At 44.7% G+C, this 25,134-nt stretch overlaps 1 protein-coding gene across 3 annotated transcripts in view; it reads left to right on the top strand.

Annotated features, from left to right (window-relative positions):
- BMPER (BMP binding endothelial regulator) overlaps nucleotides 1-15,381 on the top strand; it is a 237,222-nt gene extending 221,841 nt beyond the window's left edge. For 2 of the 3 annotated variants that reach the window (XM_040644113.1, XM_008686482.2), the window contains exons 14-16: nucleotides 3,499-3,629; nucleotides 4,708-4,770; nucleotides 13,975-15,381. In XM_040644113.1, the coding sequence (XP_040500047.1) occupies nucleotides 3,499-3,629; nucleotides 4,708-4,770; nucleotides 13,975-14,156 (376 nt within the window). In that variant the 3' untranslated portion in view covers nucleotides 14,157-15,381. The remainder of the gene's footprint in view (nucleotides 1-3,498; nucleotides 3,630-4,707; nucleotides 4,771-13,974) is intronic. The other variant, XM_040644112.1, reaches the window with a different exon arrangement.
- Nucleotides 15,382-25,134: the final 9,753 nt, after the last annotated feature.

Below are 25,134 nucleotides of genomic sequence, written 5' to 3'. Positions count from 1 at the left end.
TAAATAGCATTATGATGAAAACCCCTGTATAGTGAGTCTCTGTCCACATGCATTACTATTTTCTTGGGTGTGAAATTTCCCTGCCAAAGGAAGGAGCTTCCTTCGGGCTATTTATAAGTATTGCCAAATTACTCCCTAGAAAGATCTTCTAATGCAGTTGCTATTAATATGGGTGCTGAGATGAGAAAGACCTGAATCACAGTCCTGGTTTTGCAGTTCCGGATCTGCAGTCAGCCCTGTGGCCTTGAGCAAGCTAACACCTCCCAGCTCCTGTTTCCCTGAAACTTAAGAAGACCGGCCTCAGACCCCGTTGCTGTGTGGACTAAATGACATAGGCCACGCACAGGCCGACGGTAGCAAAATGCCCGACGGAAGAGCTGAGAATTGTACCTTCTGCCAGCCGAGTCGGGACCCTCGCTTTCTCCATTCTCTCACAAACCTGGGTGCGATTTGGTGTAAAAATCATCACTTGACAAGTGAAAAAAAAAGACATCTTGTAGTTTTAACTTCTGTGACAAAACACATCTCTCAAGCCTTTAAATATATGTGAAATATTTCAAGCCAAGGGTGGCTTTGACAAATGTTTTTTCCTCCAGTGTTGTTCCTCATGAGTGCCAAGTAATAGAATAAGCTCAACTCCTCCTTCGTTTCGAAGGGCAGACCCATTGCTGACTGTGTGTGTGCCCCGAGTGGCCTGCTGTGGAGACGGAGTGCGGATTCGCGGTGGTTATTAAATGTGGGCTTCCACGTTTGCTCTTGACAGCCGCGCTGAATTGGATTTAGCTGTCCCTAGTTTATTTTAAATCGTATAAATAGCTTCCTAAGACAACCAGTAGAAAGAAAGAGAAAAGAAGGAAAACATTCACCAACAATTCTTCCACCCTAAACCAATTAAATTCTGTGTACCGGCCACACAATTTTACGGAGTCGCCTTAGACGTTCTTTCCAATCAGAGGGTGTGTTTCCTCATGCGGAGACCACCGCGTTCCCGCACGAGTACCATCATTTCCCCGGGCCCACTCGGTGCCACTCCATCCCGTCGCATCGGTGGGACCTGTGCCCAAGAGACCGACACCCCACAGGCCAGGCAAGTCCCCAGGGAGTGAAGCCGAGGTGGCAGGAGAGGCTCACGCTAGCAGCCGCACTCTCGCTGTGGAGTCTGAGCGGGAGTGTGATGGGTGTGGGTTGGTCTGAAACGAAAATGAAAACAGCAAAGGCGGTGGTGTTGAGGAGTGTTCATCCTCAGCCGTTTTAAGAACAGGCTTTAGTTGGCTTTTCTCGGAAGCCTGGAGGCTCTGCTCGAATTGAAAGACACAGCACTGTGTCTGGTACCGGAAAGGGCTCGCAAGTGAGCGTGGGTTCCCAGGTGGGAGGAGGTATGAAGAATCCAGTCGTGGGGCACGTGTGCGGTTCAGTCAGTTAAGCATCAGACTCTTGACTTCGGCTCAGGTCCTGATCTCAGGGTCCTAGGATCGAGCCCCACGTTGGGCTCAGTGCAGAGTCTGCTTGTCCCTCTCCCTCTGTTCCTCCCTACCCCGTTCTCCCTCTCTCTCCCTCTATTTCTAAAATAAATAAAATCTTAAAAAAAAAGAAATACAGTCTTTATTATTACAGAGGAGAGAGATCCGTTTTTCTGTCCTGTATCAGTCATCAAATAATTTTCTGTCTTAAGTATCAGTCATCAGATAATTTCTCACTTGATGACACAGAAGAGGCTCGTTAGGTTTCAGTACAATTGCTCTTTTGTCCCTGTTAGTTCATATTTCCGAGGCTGTGTTCTTGAGGGTTGGGCTGTAATAACTTTACGGGTACCTGGTGAGTCTATTGATTCTTTAATATGGTTTCTGCATTTAACTCTTGTTCCGAGCAGGCAGTGCACAGCCTTTACGCAGAGCTAGCTGGCCACTCTCTGTAATCGGATGTGTACACACGTTCCACGCCAAGAGAAAATGCTGGCATGTTCACATTGGATTAGCACATCCTGGTCACTTTTCAAGATCATCTGTGCTGTTTGTAATCTTGAATATTATTATTATTTGTTTTTGCTTTCAGCCTTGAATTAGATTCTGTAAGGAAGAGGTTTTGCTGAACAAGAGTATGAAAAATATAAGGTTTATAGTTAAGAGTATGAAAAATATAGTTTAATGTTCTTAATCTTGAGGGCCTCTTGCATGGATGTGAAGTTCAAACTGGGAGGGAGTGAACTTGTGGGAAGGTGAAGATGAAGAAGGTTCTGTGGCATAACCGGAAGAGCCCGAGCGTGGGAGGCTGTAATTTAATTCACTTTTTGCCACTTTTTAATGGGACTTTTGGCCCATCTATTCATTTGTAAAGTGGCCTCTTTATTTAGAAAATATAAGGACTTGGGGCGCCTGGGTGGCACAGCGGTTAAGCGTCTGCCTTCGGCTCAGGGCGTGATCCCGGCGTTCTGGGATCGAGCCCCACATCAGGCTCCTCCGCTATGAGCCTGCTTCTTCCTCTCCCACTCCCCCTGATTGTGTTCCCTCTTTCGCTGGCTGTCTCTATCTCTGTCGAATAAATAAATAAAATCTTAAAAAAAAAAGGAAAATATAAGGACTGTGTTTTGTCCTATGCAGCGCTCGGTAACAGACGCAAGCAGAAGCACTTTGTAAATGGTAATAGGACATACCAATGTAAGGTCATTACTGTGGCTTGGAGGTCAATGTGCTTGAAAATTTGTTGGTTTACATTTAAGCCCATTTCAGTTATCCTGATATCCTGGCCCATCACGTCCATGTTTAAACTTAAGCTATGGAGACCTTGGCTCAATCTTTATCTTTCAGTCTAATGAGGACTCTGAAAGTTTTGCTTTATTTGGAATTCATCACCCCACATTCTAAAGAATGAGGTTCAGTGTTTCTTAAAAGACTAAGATTCTAAGTTACTGCAGAAGTGACTCTTAATTGTATGTCTTCAGAAAGTCCTGGGATTTTATACTTTCATCAAGTTGCTCACTATTTTGGTTATATTGTAGTAGAGACTATGATTCTTATAGTAGAGTTATTCACAAAATGACAGCATTTCATATGATGACTATAGCCTAGGAGCTGCCTTTCCAACATGGTAACCTCTAGGCATATTGATTATTTGCATGTAAGTTAATTAAAATTAAATCAGATAAAAAAATTTGGTTCCTCACACACACTAGATACATTCCAAGTGCTCACTAGCTAGATATGGGTAGTGGAGATGCTTTGGACAGTGGAGACTGTAGAACATTTCCATCATTGCAGAAAGTTCTCTGGGACAGTCCTGCTCTAGAAGAAAGGGAACCTAATATCACGTTGCTCAGAGATACCCAGGAAGGCTTCATGCTGAACTTTTATGCCATTTTGAGATTTCTAACCTAAAATAGCAGCCTTTAATGGCCAATCAAGGTTTGACATCCCCCCACCCTCCCCTTTCTGCAAGTCACATTTAGGGTGTGTGATAATTTGATATTTTCACATGTTCATTTCTTTCTGTTGGGTTCCTTAGGTCCTGCGTGACAGACATGTGTGAATGTCCAGTCCATAAAAACTGTTACTGCGAGTCCTTCCTGGCATATACCCGGGCCTGCCAGAGAGAGGGCATCAGTGTCCACTGGGAGCCTCAGCAGAACTGTGCAGGTGAGAAATTCCTGGCGGATCCATCCATCAGAAGTTCCCTACAACTCCCAAAATAGCAATGGAAGAGACTTGCTGATGTGAGCGGCCACATCCCCCCGCCCTCTTGGCCAAAGGGAAATTCCATCAATAGTCCAACTGGATTGCAACTTGATAAAACACAAGGGCTTCCCACCAGGCAGGATAGAAAGCACTTAAGAGAAATGCTTTGTGACAAGCACATTTGAACAATTTAAGGATTTCCACTGTTGCAAAATCCTCCCAACCTCCAGCTACCAGCTGGATGTACTTAGCACATGGACAATCACAGCTGTGGCTTAGGTTATGTGTGGAGCAAAGAAGATTCATGATGATTACAGTCATTTAAGGTCTTCAGGATAAGTGCGATATTTTTGAAAGAGAAAGATTGTTAAACCCTAGCAGAATGTTCTTTTGCCTCTGAGAGATAGATTTCTATATTCCTAGTTATAACTCTTTGATCTCAGGAGAGTTAATTGGCTTATTTGAGATCTGTAAAATGGACTTCTTTGTTCATTCAAGAAATATTTCTCACCCAGTGGCTAAGTGCTGGGCATTGTGCTGAGCACAGTGGGTACTCTGGTGACTCTAAGAGAAGAAGCCCTTGTCACTGAGGTGCCCACAGTCCAAAAGGAGAACCAGACAAAAATAGTCACTCTACAACAAGTACTTGCTAAGTATGTTAAGTGTGATGAAGGCAACAAATAAGGCAGAGCAGTAGAAAGCAAATGGAGAGGGAGTGCGTGGCTGCTTAGGTGGTGACGAGGGACAGCTTCTCGGTGGCTGTGACATTTCAGCTGAGTCCTGAAGGATCAAAGGGAGTCAGGGCAAGCATTCTATGCAGAAGAAACATATTTGATGGCCACGAAGTCAGAATAAGATAGCATGCTCTCGAACTGGAAGGGAGCCAGTGTGGCTCAAGCATGGTGGGCAAGGGGAAGAGGACATAAAATGAGGGAGGAGAAGCAGGAGCTGGGTTGTGCAGGGCTTTTCCAGTAGCCTTTATTCTAGGAGGAGTGGGAGCCACTGGTGGGCTTTAAGCAAGCCTTTTTCTGCTTTCCAGAGATCACCCTGTGTCCAGGCTACTGTGGAGAGAATAGATGGGCTGGGGCCAGGCTGAAAGCAGGTGAGCAGGCCGGAGGCTGTTGCAGTAGTGGTGGTGAACTGTGGCAGCTTGGATTAAGATGGAGGCAGGGTATGGGGAGAGAAGAAAAGAGATTCCCGCTATAGTTTGGAATTTTACAATAATATCTATTCCGATAATATCTACTAATATCTATTAGTGATAAGCATCGGTGAGCTATATATAAGAAACATCTGGAAGAGTGTCCAACTCATAGAAGCAGCTGCTGCTATTTGGATTTGAAGATGAGATGACTGAATATTTGTCACTTACTTCAGGGGTTGGCAGACAGTTTTCTGAAAAGGGCCAGATTTGCCTGGAATGAAGAGACTGGAGTTTGTACTAATTCTACGCTAATCCTAATAACCTTAGCTCTCATGTTAGAAAAGAAGGCAGTTCATGGCACTGCTGACTCTAGAATGCCTGTGTTGGTGGAGGACACGAGTGGTCATCTGGTTAGAAGAGGGGTCAGGGAGAATTGCGTTGAAGCTGTGTTTTCAGTGCATGGCCATCTTGTTTACTTTGACCAGTGGGTCTCAATCTGGCTGGACACTGGAGTCACTAGGGAGTTTTAAAAAATAAACCAGAAACCCGTGCCTGGGCCCCGTGCCCAAATATTCTGCTTTAACTGGCCTTGTGTATCTTTGAAAACTTCTCAGGTGAGGGATGCCTGGGTGGGGCAGTCGGTTAAGCGTCTGACTCTTGGTTTTGGCTCAGGTCATGATCTCAGGGTCCTGGAATCGAGTCCCGGATCAGGCTCCATGCTCGGCATGGAGTCTGCTTGAGATTCTCTTCTCCTTCTACCCCCCCCCAACACACACTCTCTCTCAAATAAACAAAACCTTAAAACAAAAGAAATCAAAACAAGACAAACAAAACGAAAACAAAACCTTCTCAGGTGATTCTGACCTGCAGCAGAGTTGAAACCACAGAGTTGATTTTTGTGCCTATTTGGGTGGCTTTAAGGGGGTAGGATGACAGGTATTTGGGGGCTACTAAAACTTCTCCAAGCTGCCCCTTGATAAAATCACTAGTCCGTGTCCTTCAAAAGCACGAAGCCCCTTAACTTCTTGTGACTTTTCTTTTGGAATTTGCTCTCTCCTCTGCAAACCCAGGTCCAATCTTTATATCTGAGATCGCTTTCCACAGCAAGAGTGCGTCTATCAATGCCGCCCTTCTCAAAGGAGTACTGATTGATAAAAATAACTCACAGTAATGCCAGCAGGCCAGGCCAGAGGACCCAGAGGGGATCCTGCAGGACCAACCAAGAAGGTCCTTGGCTTCACGCAGGATGGAAAGCAAACGTGAGCCATCAGGAAGTGAGAGCAGAGTTTATTGAAGATGTGTAGAGAGAAGGTACAGACAGCATCTGGGAGACTCAGAAAGGAAATGGAGGATGAGTCTTATCTTTGCATGGGGTCTGGAGTCTTTACTGACAGTTGTGGTCTGGTGCACATGTTTTCTCAGGCATATAGGAACTAGTCAGAACAAGGACAGGGTCCAGGTGTCCAGCATGAGTCACTTATTCCCTGGAACCAGGGTGTCTTGGCATCTTCGAGAGGTCTAGCACGAGGGGTCTGGAATAAGCACGTGATGACCTCGCCCCGTCATTCCTTAGATATTATCTAGAAGACTCCAAAGAAATCATTAACTCCTTATCATTATCCCCCTTGTAAGGGGGACTTACATTAAGACATGTATAGTGTGGGAGGGGAAGGTCCTAGCAAGAATAGAAGAAAGAGAGGGAGCAAAAAGTAGATTTTTATGAAGTCCTTCAGTTTCCCTCTCTCAATAGTAAGGTGTGGCTGAGGCTTCTAGAAAGATGACGAAGTGGCTTACCTCTTCCCTAATGCCTCAGTGCAGGGTAGCATAGTATGGGTGATGTTTTTGAGGGACCAGCCCTTTCAGCGCATCTTGAATACTCCTGGTTCCCTTTCTCCCCTTTGAATCCTCCTTCCCTTGAATCTACCAGAAAATGAGTAAGCTATGTGGAGGCAAGCCCCATCCATCCATCCTCTGTGATTCAGAGCTCTGCAGGACTTTATAAACTTTATTAGCTGGGGTGGTGCTGTGGTAAGGCTTATATTAGATACACAGTCTAGGAACACTGTCTTCCTGGCCCAGAGCTCTATGTAGCACCAGCTGAGTGCACACACTGCATTTAAGGACTACACATTTCCCCCAGCATCCCGATTTCAGGGACCGAATCCCAGGAGCTAAAGTTACTTTTCTAATGGACAAGGAATATGGCTCTTGAAAGGTTCCATTTACCACTTAAAATTAATGGAACCATCTGAAGTGAAGCACAACTGTGCAGTTGCAGGGGAGCCTTTACACACGCACGTACACTCGCACACACAATGAGCCTCCGTAGATTGGCGGCTGGTACATCAAAAATAAATTTACAGAGACATGCAGCATCTTTCAGTCGGCCCACTTCCCATTGATCGGAAATACTGAAGACCATAAGAATACTCCTTCCTTGTTTTTAGCTCCCAGATCTTTCGACTTATGACAGCACTTAAGGGCACTTAATACAGAGGAGAGAAATTTTCCATAATACAAAGCTTGGAAGTTGAACAGATAGAAAGCCAGCCAGGCAAGAAACTCCGGATGAGCAAGTGACACTTGCAAGGCTAGACTGGATTTAGCACTATCACGACGCAGTGTCTGTGTGTGGCTGAAAGGGCTGATGGCAGTGAGGTTGAGCCTGTGAATTCCTGAATACAATGCACTATGCAAAGGGCCATGATGAGGGTCTGTAATAAAAGTTTAATAATAATCCTTTATATTAATATTCACCATTTTCTAAGCACTTCCTTTGCCCCAAGGACCACACTAGTACTTCTATGACATTTTATCTTGTTAAATCTGCATTATAATCTACGTGGTAACATTCTATCACCCACATTTTACTGATAAGGAGGTTGAGATCTAGAATATTTAAGTGATTTGCTGCAAGTCCCAGAGCTAGAAAACGAGTAAGTTGGGGATGAAACCCGGGTCAGTTTGCCTCACAGCCTCTCTTGTCCATCGTTATGAAAAGAGACTGGCAAGAGCATTGTGGAAAAAATATATTTGAATATGAATATGTATTTATTTGCATATTTACGTAAGCATCAATGAATTTATTCAAGCATTTGCTATGTAGATCTTTCCAATTTCTATTCATTTGTGTCTTATCACTGATGGTTGTCGCTTGGTAATCTCTGACTTCAGCTTTGCTATCATCTTGCTCCTGCGTCTGTCTCACTTTGCCATCCTTCGCAGATTTTTGGCCACCTCCCTATAGCTGATGTTAATTGTCACTGCACTTCCAGTAATACGTCTTGTAAGTGGGAAAGGTGCTGGGACATTCGAAGTGCCCTGTGTCTTTCTGTAGCACACCAGCTAGTCTGCTAGGTTCTGTGAGCATTTTCCGATTTTGTTTTTGTTTTTGTTTTTGTTTTCTACACATTCCAGATGATTCTAGCTCCTTTGCTGTAGCAACTGCTTTCATTATACACAGTAAGCTTTTCCTTGGCCAACTGGATGCCTCCTGTAACAGTTTAGGAGATAAAGTCGATCTGGTGATCTTCAACAACTAGTAGGGGGACATGGAGACAGCTGAGTTCCAGAGGGCGCAGAGCCTTGCTTGTTGAATTTACTGATAAAGCCAACACCGAGAGCTTTAATGGGTTACCACGTAAAGTAACACATAACGCTGCTTGTATGCGTTACACAGTGGCTGCTTGTGTGCCCCCTTGAGAATAAATACATGTCAACCCTAATCACCTTGCTAGTTTGCTGGGTTTAAAAAAATTCATTTAACCAGACAAATCCTTTTTTAAATGCATATGTGCACATCAGTCACATTTAGGTTTTAAAAAAATTGTCTTTTGCCTATTACATATGAGAAATAACTGAATTCACAGAAGAGTCAAACAGGGTCCAAGTCACTATTCACTTTCTAGGATCATACAAAAGTTGATGATCAGTTTGAAGGTAACCTAATCATGCCACCCCCCAGCTGAAACCCTTCCAAGACTCCCCTTTGCTCCCACCCACCAAACTGAGACCCTTGTTCCCTGATGGAGCCAAGCAGTTTGTTGTTGCCCACATCCTGCCCTTGCCTTCTCTCTACCCGGGCAGCTCTTCCCTCCACAGTCTGTCTGACAGTTGTTACTCACCTGTTAAGACCTAAGTGGGCTCTGTTCTCTGAGGTCTTCCTCGACGCTGACCTACCCTCAACATGGACTTGATGTCTCCCTCTTACTCCTCCACGGTACTTTGCTCTCATGATCTAATATGGTAGCTCTTACTAAGGCACCACTACCATTTTATTAAGAATCTGTTTACATGTCACCTTCACCTGCTTGGTGGTATGTCCAGACTCCAGTAACTGGAGATCAGAGATGATATCTTATTCACATTTGATTCCCTGGCCTGAGAGAATGCCTACCACATGGCGGATATGTGGGAGAGGTTTATTAGTTTGAACTGAAATGGAAGTGGTATTTGTTCAATGAAAAAGATCCCCCCCTTTTTTTCTAGTAGTTCTTCATTATCTACATTCTACTTTCTAGCCATAGATTGTGAAGGAAATAGTAAGTGTTAAGTTAGTCGAAGGTGAAATGTCACAGCAGAGCATCAGTAAGTTAGGTGGTAGAGCTAGAAAGAAGAATTGAGAGGTCCGAGCGGGGCTGAGACATGAGAGAGCTCATGTCTATGACAGCATGTGGGAAAAGGAGAGAATATGGGTGGGAAGAAGGAAATTCTATCGAGTTTTCATACTACAAGTGATCTTTGCAAAATTTAAAGGGAACCAAAGTATCTGGAGGGTAAAGTGAGTTCAAAGAGGCTTTCTGGAAGCAGCTGAGTGGAAAATGAACTCAAGGCCAGCCAAATGTAATCCACACTGGGAAATGAGATGATGGATTAAGCATCATTAAGATTAAATCATCATCCAACAGGCACTAACATTTATTAAGCTGCTCCTCTGTGGTTGGCCCTGTGCCCAAACCTTGGGTCATGGTAGACAAGGACTCTGACACAGGATCAGGGCCTCAGCAGTTCACTCTCTTCAACCCGGGGTGCTTGTCACTGGTAACTATGACAAGCACCCCCGTAACTTTTAAAATCTACAGCTACTTGGGCCCCACTGTAGACTTAGAGCAAAAATCTTTAGGGAATGGGGCTGAGGAATAATACCTTTTAAAAGATCCTCAAGGGACTCCTATAAGCATCTCTGATTAAGAACTACAGCTGCACTGAAACTGGGGATTAAAATAAATAACTGTAACATGAAAAGTGCTGTGGGGCGCGGAGGGAGGAAGGATATTCTGGGAAGATCCAGGAAGCTACTTGGAGGAGGCGCCATTTGAATTAAGACTTGGGAAATGATGAGGGTGGGAGGAGAATCAGAACTAGAAATTGGAGATGACACCGTAGTAGCTGATAGAAAGAAGGGAAGACAACGTAAGGGGAAGAGGAGAGCAGGCAAAGACGCCCAGGAGAGAAGGTGTTCTCAAGGTGTTAGAAACGGGGGAGTCCAGTGTCGTAAGGTAAAGTGGACAGTAAGACCAAATATTTCAGGGAGAGGTTACGGGAGAATGGGGCTTACCACGGTGTTAGTGGATATAGTCATTACTGAAAATTTTGGTGGCAACTGCTTCAGTAAAGTGGGAGGTGAGAGAGACAGGTCACTAATATTGAGGAATTGCAGAGGAATCAGATAGAAATGACTGTAAACTCTTTTATGAGGTTTAGAGGTAAAAAGAAGAAGAAAATAAGTCTGATACGTTAAGGAATCTTTTTTGTCAAAGGTTAGCATCGGTCTGAAAATGTTTGTAGTATTTAGAACATAGAGCCAACAGAGAAGAAGATAAATGTGCAAGGAGAAGGCCAGCTTGATAGAGCAAGTTCCTGGGGGAGACGGGTCCGAAACCAGGAGCGGCAAGTCAAGGCTGGGAGCAGATGGGAGGAGAGGCAATAGGGAGAAGAGTTAAGGGTGCTTATGTAGATGACCTGAATCCATCAACGAGGGGGATGGGCGCTCTGAGACTGCAGAAGAGCTCCGGTAGGGTTTTAGGGGGAAGATGATGGAAAACAGTAGGAGCTTCCTTTGTGCACTTACTTCCACTTTGGAAACAGTTGCTTTCTCATTTGCTGAAAAGGCATGAGTTTCTGCAGTGACTGAAGCATGAATATGAGGGTTGTTTATAGGATAAGTTCTCAATGCTGACTGCATAGGAAAATTACCCGGGCTAGGGGCTTTCTGGGGAGGGGGGAAATGTCAGGCATCAGGAAGCTCCCTGATGATACCAGTTTTCAGTTTTGAACACCACTGGTCTGTGGAAACATAACAACACAAGAATATAGTCATCGTGTGTGAATATGCCGTTCAGCTAGGATTTTCCAAATTAGTAGACATGAACAATATATAGGGTATTCTGTTAGCCACTAAAAGAGAAGAAAAAAACTCTGAAGGGATCTGTCAAAAGCCAAAAGATTATCAGAAAAGCGAGCAAGATTTAAAGGAAGAGTTACGTTGCTCTACGCACTCACTCATCCATATATCTATGCATTCAGTCACTCAGTAGTCCTCTGACTGCCTACTACGTATTAAACAGCACACGATTGCTGAAAATAAAGAAACAAAATAGTCTTTCCCTCTAGTAGCTGGATTTAGTTGGAGAGAGAGAGAAGACAAGGAAACCCATGATTATAACTGCGCGTTGCAAACGCAGGAACGGAGGTGGGCAGCAGGTGCTCTGAGCATACAGTCAGGGGACAGCTCATCCAGATACGAGAGGGGGGAGAAAAAGTTGGGAAGTGTCTAGAACAGGGGAAGATGGGGTGGATGGTCGTTAATACTCGCCAAGCTAGATAATGGTACTAGAGGGTGGGTCAGGCTTGGCTTACCTAGAGGAGGTTCTGAGTAGCCTAAGGAATAAAATTAAATTATGAAAAGCTGAAACAATAAAGTTATATGGTAGAGCTAATGTTAGGGAACGTAGCATTAATGAGTAGTAGTAATTTTTTACTTCTCTACTGTATCACGTGGGATCTAGCCAGAAAACAAATGGCTCACTCAAATTTACTAATTGCGGTAAGTTTTACAGATGGACTTCTTGAAAAAGAATAAATAGGGTGTAGGAAAATAACAAAGAAAAGCCCAGTGCCCTGGAAATGAACTGTTTTTACTCACAATATTTTGACACTAAATGTGTGTGGGTTTTTCTCATACCAACCAATTCTCCAACGTTCCAGAGACCAACTGGGTGTCCTACAATTCAATTCAATTCTGACACAAACTACACAGTTAGCATCAGACTCCACAGGCTCAAGGGCTCAGTGTCACAGGGCCGCCCTCACTAGAGATGCCAGTTGCAAGTATTAGGTCCTTGTTACCCTCACTTCTGTCTGCTTTGGCTGCAAAGTAGGGGGAGAGAGGTGTTCTTCCAGCCCCCCTTCCCTTTCAGACTTAACAATTAGCTAGAATGTCTCACAAAACTCTGGAAAACACTTTATTTACTATTACTGGTTTATTCTAAAGGACACAAATGAACAGACAGAGAGGTACATGCGGCAAGGTACAGAAGGTCCTGCCGCAGGAGTTTCGGTCCCAGTGGAGGAAGGACACCACCTTCCCAGTACCTCGATATGTTCCTCAGCTCTGAAGTTTTCTGAACCTTGTTGTTAGTCATTTAAGAGTTTTAATGGAGTTTCATTATGCATGATTAATGAAATCCTTGGCCACTGGTGATGAACTCACTAGCCACCCCCTCTCCCCTTCCTGGAGATCTGGTGGTGGGCCTGAAAGTTGCAACCCTCTAATCATGCCTTGGTCTTTCTGGTGACCAGCCCCCAATCCTGAAGCTATCTAGGGTCCCCTAGTCATGTCATTAGCATACAAAAGACACTCATTACTCTGAAGATTCCCCTGACTTTTGGAGCTGTGTGCTAGGAACTAGGGACAAAAACTAAGTATTTATTCTTATTATATCATACTCTGGCTCACAACAGAGGGGCTGTTACCATTCCCAGGCCTAAAGGGGCAAGGGCGGGGTTGACTATCAGAACTTGGGACAAAGAGAACTCCTGTCAGCTTATTGTAAGTTAGATATGGTCAAACGTGGAAGTCCTGTGGTAACTCCAAATGTCTAATTCGGGAGATTGAACTTAAGGCGCACTCGCCTGAAAACCAGTTCAATTTTTTGGTTTTAGAATAATGTAATTCTTGACGAGGTATTATTTTGCAAACTGTGTAAACGGTAGTAGAGGTATTTCAATGGCTCATCTTCCATTGTTATTAATTTTGTTTGGAGCAATGTCAAATGAAGGTTAGACTGCTGTTGGTGTTCTTGGAAAGTCCCTCTTCTAAATTACTATGTGTGTCAACATTCCTACTCATGAGGATGAGGGGTGGCCTCTTTGACCGTCATTGGAAATACCTCAGATAGGAAAATTTGTATGTCATAAAACTTCCAGAACGTTTGCAGTATTTTTTCTGACAAATCTATTCATGAATTTTCAGGAACTCTCAGAATATTGTCAGAATCATTTTAGCTCTACGGAAACAAAGATAGCAAATGGGTTATGATTTGGCTAGGTCATCGTTTTTAGAGTCTCTGGCCAGCCAGCCGCGTACTTCCCTCTCCCCAGGTACACGTCTCATTTTTCCTGTCTTGGTTTTTATCCCACTCTTGCTCTAATTTGCCTCAAATTGATCACTATGATTAAAATATGTCACGTATCCTTGGTACGGTTTTTTTTTTCCTGTGTGTGTAATTCTGTGTGTTTGAATATTGATGTGGTTGCATAAAATATTCCTAGTCATCACAACTTGATAGCTTTAAGCACTATTTGGAGTTGATTTTTCAGCCTGTTCTCAATAACCAAATAACCTCATAGACTTCCTGGTAGCTTCACTAGTGCACAGTTTGTCTTCTCTGGGAATAACAAGCTTTCCATTTGATTTTATTTTGAAGTTCACTAGACCAGCAGGTGGATCTTTGATGTTGTTTTCTCAGGTGCCGGTGATTCCCAGAGTGTTTGAGGAAGGTCAGAGGTTGGTCAGTCCTTCGTTAAAATGCAAAAGTGAATCAGCGCTGTGGAAGGGCCGGGGCAGTGGGTGACAGGAGCCTGCACAATGGCATCGGGCTGAGGTTGAACTGACGCGGCCATTTCTCCACCACTCACCCGTGTCTCCTTCTTTTTTTCCAGCCACCCAGTGTAAGCACGGGGCTGTGTACGATACCTGTGGTCCAGGATGTGCCAAGACCTGTGACAACTGGAATGAGATCGGCCCATGCAATAAGCCGTGCGTTGCAGGCTGCCACTGTCCGGCAAACTTGGTCCTTCACAGGGGAAGATGCATCAAGCCAGTCCTTTGTCCTCAGCGGTGACCTTTGTTCTCTCCTAAGACTTTGAAACCTGGTGTCCCTGACACCGAAGTGGAAGAGCCAACAAAGGACTGTAGTATGTGTGTGCTGGCTCTTCACGTACACACACAGAGTATATATGTGTACATATATAGATATATAGATATATTCCGAAACATTTCATCATTTATATGAACTATAGGTGGATTATTATATGTATATTTTTTGCTATAAGACATGTATTATTTCTAGGATCCTAACCTATAAGCCATTGGATACATTGTATAAATAAACCAGGTGTTTGTAATTTAATAAGGCAGCATGCAGACATATTGGATGGCTTTAACATCGCAGACATTTGTCATTTTCAAGGAGTTTTCTAAGAAACCCAAATTGCCTGCCTGCATTAATTTTAGCTTTGAATCAAGACTTGCAGTTGAGTGGAAAATGTGTTTCTCTGGAGAAGGGCAAAGTTATCTAGGGGCATTTCATGCTTGCTTCCAAGGAGAAGAATGTATGCTTGAGAGAGATGGCTGGTGATTGGTGACAGGCCCTAATGGTGCATGGAAAGCAAGGAATAGGTTGTTAGACTTTACCGAGTCATGGTCCAATATTATTTCCAAAACCGTTTGGCTAGTTGCCAAGAAATATATATTTGTCAGTCGAGCATAACCAAAGAATTGAATGGTTTCTTGCCATCTTTGCATATTCCTTGAGTCACCTAATTATACATGTGTGTATGATGGATGTGTCCATTTATATGTCACAGTGAGATTAAAGAATGTTTGGGTGACCATGTTAGTTTTATTGAGCATGAGCAGATATTGGGAGAAACTTTTGCACAACATGTGAGAAAGTAGCCATTTCTCTGAATCTTAGAGCAATTTAGGATGGGCAAATATAATGAGTTGATGTAAGCCAGCTACATTTTGTGACTATTCCATGTGTAAAATGAAAATCATTGATTATTTCTAGAGGATGCCTAACCCAGTGCTATTTGGTGACTGTTAGTATGTCATAATTATTATGCAGAAAACCTTTACTGACCAGCTGATTTAACATCAGTCCAAAGACTGGTCTCTGTACTTGCTCTAACTTACTGGGAGTTTACTACTGGTCATCATGTGAGCTTCCTGACTTTTGTTTTCAATTGAATAAATGAAAATGTCGACAAAACAACACCCACTGATGTCTAAAAATACTATGTTCTACAGTGTAGTAAATAAAGGGCTTAATATTTAAAACAATGCATTTTCTCTCTCAAGATGTGCTGTGTTATATTTCATAAGTAAGCCATGTTGACTTTGGGCTCATCAATTTTACAACAGCTTTATTTAGATATATTTTATATAACCTACACTACTTAATTTTTATAGAGTACTATTAATAGACAAGAGCAAATCCCCAAATTTTTGACAATCAGTGTATTGTCATTGCCTGTTATAACATTTGTGTTCCCTTTACCTATATCCATGACAGCTAAGGTATTAATTTGGATTCTTTACTGAGACATCTCTAGTTGATTGAGTAAAAGTGAATAAAGCACAGAGTATAATATTGACTGGCTGGGGCACCAGAGAATGTGGTTGTTATTGTTTTCCGTGGGTCCTAAATATCTTAATATCTGGAACCCAAGGTAGCCCGGTCATTGCTTTAGCGCTGCCCTTGGAAAGAGATCTTTTTAGGGGACTCGGGTTCTAAGTACAGCTGTGACCTTGTCCACACTGTTGAAGCATTTGGAGCCACACTTTTGCTCATCTGTAACACAAAGAGGTTGGATAGCGTATGAGCAAGGTTAAGAATCAGGAAAATGAGACGCCCTGCCTCTGGTGAGATCACTTGCATAGAAATCTGAGACACTTGGAGTTTGCAAAGCTCTTACATTTATAATCTCATGTATTTTCCCCTGTACTGAAAGGAGGGATAAGGCAAATCAGTGGACCTCTCCTGATTGGTTCCTTTTTAGATTATCTTTAATTCTTTTAGATTATCTTTAAATCCCTTTCCAGTTCTCTGGGTGTTCGGTCTATGAAAGAGGGAAGCAGAAGGGAAAATTGTGGATGCTTATTTACTGCACATGATTCATCCAAGGAGTGAGGGACTCTACCTGGTAATGCTTAATAACCTCTAGCCCAGCATTTTTAATCATGTCCGACCATGGTGAATGAGACGAAGACTCTTCCTCATGGACCAACTCTGGCAAGTTGGGTGATTTGATTCCAAGTTTGTGTGAGGTACTTTATCCATGGCTAGTCTAAACTTTGTACACTCTTTTCGTTCCTAATCCTAGAAGAAAGAGAAGGCAGAAAGGGCAGAGGGTTACTGAAGCCTACTAATCCAAGCAGGCAGCTCTCTGATGGGGGAGCATAGGGAATGAGCCAAATGGTCCATTTGCCGTGTTCTGGTTTTGGCCGTGGGCTATAGACGAGCAATGATTTTATTGAATGCTTGACCATAACGGAGATTAACCAAATGCTTCAATGGTAGTGGCCTCATCTTATTTACATGGGATATTTTCAATGGGTTCTCAAGGCCAAACTCCTGCAGAGTTAGAGAACTCAAAATGAAAATGTTATATTTCACTCTTTAATATATATAACCCAGGCTAGCAATTCATGTTGGTGCCATGGTACATATAAAATTAAAAGATGGGTTAATACCATTAATATCTACACATATAGAACCCCTATTTTAATTATGCCATGGGCTATGAATATTGACTTTGATGAGGGACAAATGCCCTTGATGAAGACCAAGCACAATTATGATTCCAGCTGCATGCAGTCGGCACTCAATAAAAGTAGGTCCTCTCCCCTCTCCCTGTGCAAATAGCAATGTTTAAAGATTTTGAACTAAAAGTTTTGAACGTGGAAGAAAAATGAATATTGGATGTGGACAACAGCAAGTATTTGTGAAAAAGTTGAGGATCATCAAGTCTTCAGGTGGAAGGGCTCCCCCTCTGAACTTACTGTCTCCTGAGTGTCTGACCACCAGCTTGTAAAGGGCATCTCTGAATGAAATGAGAGGAGCCCAGTGGTTAACTATTCCCCAGCTTTTGTTGAACATTGATAAACCATTTTGACTGCAAAACTTTTTCTCATTATGAAAAGACATATAGAAAGGTATAGAGAAAAATGTTGTAAACACCCATCAATACATGACCCTAATTAATAATTAATAACCTGGTAGGTAGTCAATAAATTTTTCTTACATAAATAAAATCAAGCCAAGCCTCATGGTTGCAACAGCTCTCTGTGGAGTTTTTCCGTGTTGAGTTTCCGTTCCCTTGCTGCTCTTTGTCACTCACATTCATATGGATCTGACAAATACTAAAGATGTGAGCTGGAAAGAAGGGGGAAGGAAAATGCCTTAGGGGACAGGTGCCAAGATATTTTAATTAGGTATCTCCTCCAAACATAACCCTCAGGAACAAGTGAAGATTGTCTCCAATTCTAAATCCTGAAGTAAAAACCTTTTCAGAAACCAGGATTTTAATTCTGAAAATTGAGAATGTTCAAGTGGCTACGAGTGAACAAAGAAGGAAAAGAAACCAATGCTGGTAATTATGCTGACCTTGAATTAAGAACCCAGACGGTTAGTCCTTTAAGGGGGCCTTTTGGGCTTTAGAGCCATGTTGCTATATTGGGCTTCATTAAACCGACTGAATGACCAACCCTTGCATGAGATCCATTTTTACTGTGGTTCCCTTTCAGATTAATGTTGAGCAAGCCAGCTTTGAAAAGATTAATGTGGGGGAGAAGCATGGGAAATCCACATACAAACATGAGCCTTAGAGGCGAATTCAGAGTGAGTCTGGCTACGCAAAGCAGGAATTGTGTTCCAGGGAGAATAAAGCACCAAGGCTGCGCCGGAAGTGGTGTGGCGTGACGAGAGAGAGAGTAAAGCACAGTGAATGGAGGGCCTCCTATGCATGCCAAGAAGCCTGAGTTTTATTCTTTGGGGCAGTACTTTCCTAAGTGCTTTATGTCGTAGTGCATTCAGAAAATAACATTTGTCTGGGTTGGGGTAAAAATACACGGCTGTTTGCTGCTAGAAATTTGGGACCAGAGCTTTGTCTCAGTGAGTGGTGTGTGAGGTGGGATTCTCAGTGAAAAGAGCAGGTGGGAGGTCTCTGAGATAGTCCAGGTGAGAGGTGATGAACCCCCAAAACTAGGATAAAAAGAGGAGAACTTTGTAACAGGTCGAATGGCAGATAGGCAAGTTTCTGGCTTGAGTGTTGGGTGGTAACAACGGATGCCAGTCTGTCACATAAGGAACATAGGTGGGGGGGGGCAGATTTACAGAAATTTCTATTGTAAATCAAAATGTTTTCTTTAGGTTGTGTTTGGTCCAGTTCCCTGGATATTCTGAGCATTCAGATGAAGACATGGGCCTTAAGACTGTGACAATCACAGTCTAGGTCTTGTGACTTGTGGTAAGCCAGAGGAGCACGCAGCTGGCCATGGAGCCCCAGGAAGCCCAGTTGGGGTTTTCTGTTTGGGAATACATGAGTGAAGTTTGCCAGAGACAGTGACTCCTCAGATGAGCCTTGCTAAGCTAAAAAGGCTCTACTTATTCCTTACTAGGCTGAACAGGCTCTATGCAAAGAGGGGTGTGTGTGTGTGTGTGTGTGTGTGTGTGTGTGTGTGTGTGTGTGTGTGTCAGCCGGGACCGTGCACTCTAAGGCCCAAGTCATTGCATGGATAAGGAGGAAAACAAGCAGGCAGCCTGGGCATGCAGAGAACAACAGGATTTTTGTACTTTGGGGTATAACAAATTCACAGAACTTTCCTGAGCTGTGACAATGTAGCTCACATGCCCTGAGAGATTTTGCAAACTTCCCTTGATTTCTAACGGGGTGAACACAAGCAGAGTTTGAGGAAATTCAGGCGTTTTGTTATAAGCCCTCTTTGCTTCCTGCACCTGGGTCTGTCTGAGTTTCCCTGGGGTGTCTTCTGAGCATCCAGAGAGGGAAGGAAGAGAGAAGAGGCTTCTAACGAGACTGTTCTATGCGACCTTCAGGGTTGAACTGCGTAGTGAGGAGGCGTCTTGCAGACCCTCTAGGCCCTGGTTGCTTTTACAGACTTGGTCCAAGGCAGACACACTTAACCACTGCTTTTACTGAGTTGGCTGTGGCCTGACGGTAGGGATAGCGGAGGCTTAGGGTCCAAACACTGGACCTACCAGTCAGCAGCTCTGGTCACACCGACAGGTAAAGGCCTGGAAAACACAGCTTCCCCGGAGTTCTGGTTGGAACAATCTTGTCATGTTTTAGCCACATTATGTCATAATCCAGCTTATGCTTTAAAAGCTGACACAAACTTCTTCCCTGCTGCCTCCAACTGGAATTTGGCTTACTGAGTAATTCTTCTGAGGGGTTCTTTCAGCAGTGAAATTTTGGGCTTTAGGAAATGTTTGTGGTGATGAAAAAGTTTCACTTTGGCTCCGAAAGTGTAAATACCATTTGTTATATTGCCATTTTCACCATGTTCCGACATACAATTTAAAGAATTGGATCCCGAGCAGCTCCTTCTGGCTCGGGTGCTGAAGCAGGCTTGAAGGGGCGAGACAGGCAGGAAGCCTGGCCAGATCCCTCCCTGCGCTGGGCAGGCTGCTCTGGGAGACTGTGATGTGAGGTGTTCCTGCTGGATCACCTGCACCCTTCTGGAAGAAGGCGATCCGAAGGATCCTCAGTACGGGTTCCCACTGCCCTCCTGAAGCCAGCCAGACCAGGGGGACCCTGTCTTAGGGAACTCCCTTGTTCACTCAACTTGTTCTCAGAGCTAACCAGCTATGATAGGAAATCGAAGTGGGAAGAAAGGGAAGATGACAAGACAGGTTTACCCCCAGCCTCTGCCACTCCTCTCCACCCAGAAAACCTCAGGGAGGACAGAGGACAGGCTGCTTGATCACGCTGAAGAGCATTCCCCACTCTGTTTCATGTGATGACGTTTGGGGAATATCTGTTTACACAGACAGAGCAGCTCAGCCTGAGGAATTTCATTTCCATGATGGATCTGCACAACTAAGTTAATTCTACGTCTCTGAGATGCACTGGGGAGAATCCTTCCAATGGTCTGTTAATGTACGAGGCCATCCCATTCAACGGCCCTGACAGGTGAACTGAGACCAGTTTTGGTTTGCCTGTTGAGATCCCCCATAATTCGTGGCATGATTGTCTTGTCCTTCTTTGCTTTGCCATCGGCTTGGACCACAGACTGGGTGAGTGGCTTTGGTTAAGGGAGTTAAACATGGCAGCTGGAGGAACATCCCAGAGGAACTGAATGTCCAGCTGAGCTGGGAGGTGTTTGCTATGCCCAGCCATTGCTGAGGATCAGAGTAGACCCAACAGCTTCACCCTTTTGCTTGGGAATAGAGAGGGCAGCAAGGGAGGGAAGGCTTTTTCCATATTAATTCTCTCTGAATTTGGTATTTATTTCCTTTGGTTTTACTCTGAGGGGAAATATCAGGGAGCAATACACATTTTAATTTTTTGTCTTAAAATAACATGGGTAAAATAAAAATTGGTTTTGAATTTTGGGAATTTTAGATTTCATTGGATTCAAGTTCTACCCAATATAATTTATTGAACATTAAAATTTTCATATTTAGCTGATTTCAAGAGCATTCATTCTGAATGCAATTTCCAAAGCAAAACTTGTTTTCCTTGAAATTGGTTCCATGATTTATTGTTCATATGACTCGCTCATTAGGACTCTCTGTTTTGTGACAGCAAATGTATGGAAATATCTGTCTAAATAATATATATGCATATTATTTTTCTCACATGACAACATTTATTATCTTTTCATCAGTAATGCACGTGACTTCATCTGTTTCTGCTCTTCCAAGCGTAAGTACACAGTCCTTTCTACTGTGGAGGAGAGGTCCAGGAGGAGACAGAGCAAGGCTGTGAGGCAAACAGCCGACGTGCAACAGATACAACCGTGTGTACGTTTTTGCAGCACAAGCTAAGAGGGGCTGCATCCAGCGAGAGTTGCACAGATACGGTTTCATCTCTGTTGCCTTCAGACACGTGGAAAGAAATAAAATCCAGTTTTGAGATTCTCATTGTATGAACTTCCTTGCGTGATGCACGTTGTCTTCAGGCACGTGCCTTTTATGACACAGGGGAGCAGAGTCCCCAGGTCTAAAACCCTCCACTGCACTCCTTCAAAGCTGGGATCTGTCATCCAGATGTCTAGGCGGCTGGGGCGGGAGAAATTTCCCGACGCACTGGCCTCCTTAGGCCCTGACTAGCTGCACGTCCGGGATTATATGGGCCTGTCCTACTTGGTGCTTGAACCGTGGGTATGAGCAGGTGCCCCAGGTGTGTGTACGTGCCTGGGGAGGGGTCCCGCCAGCTGTCCCCTGAGCCTGGAGGACTGCCTGGCCTTGGTCTTTCTGTTCAAGCTTCTTCCCTAGTAGAGAGAGGAAAGGTTTCCCTCACAGACCACGGGATCGCAGCATTTCCAGCCAAAGACCCCAGCAAGTTGGATTAGAGAGTGCGGGGTGAATGGCCATGCTTCCTCTAAGAGAAACAGATCACTATGCAGCTTCCAGAGACCTTCCATCAGGAATTTAAACACACGGTCCTGTCACCTGTTGACTTATGTCCCCTCCCTTCTACGGATGCTCCTTCCTCTCACCTTTCAGTTTTGTCCCTTGCTTTTACTTCTCTCCTCTCCCTAAATGAAGTTTTCCCAGGCTTCTCTCTCCATCTCCCTGGTCCCCATTTAAACTGGCCTGCCCTCCTGGCAGCATCTTACGTTCTAGTTCTTTCCCGGCACTTTTTTAAAAATGGAGCTGACCTGGTTTCCACTCCTTCAAGATTCAGTTTGTCAAAAATATATTTAAACTGCTCTGAGGTCTACTCATTATCAGTTTTAGGTACCATATTTTCATTTTCTTATCTTGAGACTTCCGGCATTTGACATCTTTAAGCGGTCGTCTATTTCTAACGTGGGTATTTAAGACACTGTATCAGATCAGAAGGGAAGATCTTTAGGGGCCAGGAGGACATTCTGTTGCCCCCAGCACCGTAGATGCAGTGTAGCCCCTACCTCCCTAGAGGACCGGCTCTGTTTGCCGTACGCCCTTTGAGACCTTTTTTGAAACCTTTTCTGGTTGTAGAACATTCCTTCCAGTTTTTTGTAGAATGTCTCCAATTTCTATGTCAAACATTCACTGAAGAAAGAATTATTCCATTTTCTCCGTTTTTGTGTCCTGCCCACATCTCCCTTCGGATGAACTATTTCCCCACAGCCATATGAGTGAATTTTGCAAAACTTTTCCTTCTAAGGGTCCTGGATGAAATTCCAGGGATATGGCATCAAAGGGCAACTCAGTAAAATCAACTTTGCGGCATGTCTTAAAGATAACGTCACTCAATCAATCCAAGGATAATACATGAAATTTATTTGCCATCCCTAGGTTTATCTCTCGAGCGAACTCAAAGCAAATTCGAGTTGTTGTTTGTGCGCCGTATGGGGGACTGTGAAGTCTTTCCCTGATCTACTGGGAAGAGGGCCATGAGCTAGTCTTCACAAGAAGGGGACCAGTTTTATCTGCCCTCCTGGACCTCAGCGATGGGCTGGACTCCATGGCTACCCAAGAGCCCCCTTTAATCATCGATAAAGACGTTCTAAAACCCAAACACACACACACAACGACAGAAATTCACTGCTTCTTTGGGAGTCTTTTGGAGAGGATTTTATGTTCCATTCGACCTTTTGTTTGAGATACAGAAATTCCTGAACATAAAAACGTAGGAAGGCAGCTCGAGCTGCTTGTCAAATTGCAAAGTGGAAACCTCGGCTTACTACAAATTGGTCTAATTAAGCCTTATTAAAATTGGTACCCTGGGGTGAATTTTTATCCCTTGCACAAAGGATGACATTGCAGATTTCCCCACACTTTGCAGGCGAGTCTGAAGCTTTTATGGGACAATTTTCCAAATGGGGGTGGCAAATGTGCCAGGGGCAGCTTCCCTGAAGCACAGGGGAATGTATAACTGCTCAGTAATCGTAGCTTTCATTTGGGCAAATTAAATGGAAGCGAAAACCAGAGCCATGTCCTGTCTCTGCAGGGTCTGTGTGAGCCAGGCTCAGGCTGGGGGCAGGGGCCGGGCTGTCACAGGTGCTCCTGGGAACACAGCTGCTCATCCCCTCCACTTCCCCCAGCTGCCCCTCATCTCACTCTGTGTTCTCCTTCCCTGAAACCTCAGGGGGTCTCAACGGAGGGGAGAGAATGCCATCAGACAGGGTCCGTCCGCAGAGGTGGCCACGCTGACATTTCCCGACAAGCTTTCATTCAAATGTGACTGCTCGTCTGCATGAGGACCCAGTGTCTGCTGGAGGTAGATGTCAGTGAGGAGGACACGGAGAGCCGTCGTCCCAACGCAGGACATGCTGCTGTCTGCTCCGTCCACCGAGCCCCACTTCGTCGTCTTCCTCAGCTGCCCTTGCAGGGCCAGGAGAAGAGTCACTGGCCGTGGGGACAGCGGGAGATGGAGACTTGTCCTCTGGGTGAGTCTGTGAACGTGGGGGGCGCCTGCCACACCCCGACACAAGGACCACTGAAGACAAATAGCCTGGTGTCTTCCGCACTCTGTGTTCTCACTTCCAAACTCCAGCTGTCCAGATGCCTCGTCACCACCTCCACTGGGAAGTCTAGCTGGTGTCACACACGACAGCTAAACTCTTGGTATCGTTCTCCTAAGTTCTCCTCTCCCAGTCTCTCACGTCTCAGTACATGGAGAATGCTGCCAGGTGCAGAGCCAAGGGCAAGGGCGCGGTTGCAGGAAGTTTATTTGGGGGAGGGAACCCAGGGAACAATAGTGAAGGATTGGGGAGAGTCAAATGGAAAGAGGGAAATCCCGTCCAAGGGAGTAAGGCTGAGCTGCTTACTGCCTGGGCTCCCGGGGGGCTCCCTTTCGGGGGAAGGGGTTCTCTCTAGAGAGTGTGCGTGTTATCCACCTGTTCCAAACCACCACTGGTCAAGAGTCGCCCCTGTGTTGGGAACCTCCTGGATCTGCTCGGCTTCCACAGGTCCCAGAATGCCAGGGGCAGAAAGGGCAGGAGATGCAAAGTTCAGCGAGGCCAGAGGTGAGGCCTTGCTGGCTCCGGGCAGTCAGTTGCCTTAGCAACCGGTGGAACAAAAAGGGGGGTGGAGAGGTTATGAGAGGCGCGAGAGCTCAGAGCGTCCTTGACATCACACTCTCTGTACCTCGTGTGCCACTCATGAGTAAGTTTTGTCAACTGGACTTTTAAAATATATCCCAAATCTGACCGTCTCTCACCATCCCACAGCTCCTGCCCTGGTCCGAACTGTCGAGAGTTTGCTGATGGCCTTCCCACTCCTACCCTCACTTCTCTTCTCCCCACCCCCCTCTCCCCACCGCCACCCACCACCCAGGGCACCCCGAAAGTAGGAGCCAGAGTAAACCTTTAAAAGCTCTATCATAGCATGGGCTGCCTCCTTTCAAACTCCAGCAACTACTCATCTCAGCTGGAATAAAATCCCGAATCCTTCCTCAGATCTGCAAAAGCCTATATGTTTTGACTCTTGGCTCCCTTTCTGACCCCACTGATTCCTTCCTGAAGTCCTCTCCCCTCACTCTGCTCCAGACACCCGGCTCTCCACAGACCTCTTTGCTGTCTCCAGGTGCCAGACTTGTCACCACGACCAGGGTTTTGCACTTGCCGTTTCCTCTTTCCAGAATGCTGTTCCCGCAGCTGTTCGTCTGTTTCACTCCTGTGACATCAAGTTGCAGAGCGTCCTGCAAGGCCGTGGGGTAGAGATAGGAGAGAATACCAGAAGCCCGTTTGCCTTCCCTGGGAGACGGTCCTCAGGGTCTGTCTCTTCTGTTTTTGTTGTCATTGTTTAGCCGTTCCCATTCTTTGCTGTCTCGAAAACTTTGAAGAGGCTTTGTTTTTTATTTTATTTTCTTTCTCCTACTCAAAGCACCCCTGTGTATTTCCAGTAGCATCAGTGGGGTTCC

This window comes from Ursus maritimus, unplaced genomic scaffold, assembly GCF_017311325.1.
Source record: "Ursus maritimus isolate PB19 unplaced genomic scaffold, ASM1731132v1 scaffold_3, whole genome shotgun sequence".
Lineage (NCBI taxonomy): Eukaryota > Metazoa > Chordata > Mammalia > Carnivora > Ursidae > Ursus > Ursus maritimus.
The sequence above is the reverse complement of the archived record's forward strand: the minus strand, read 5'-3'. Positions and strand labels throughout refer to the sequence as shown.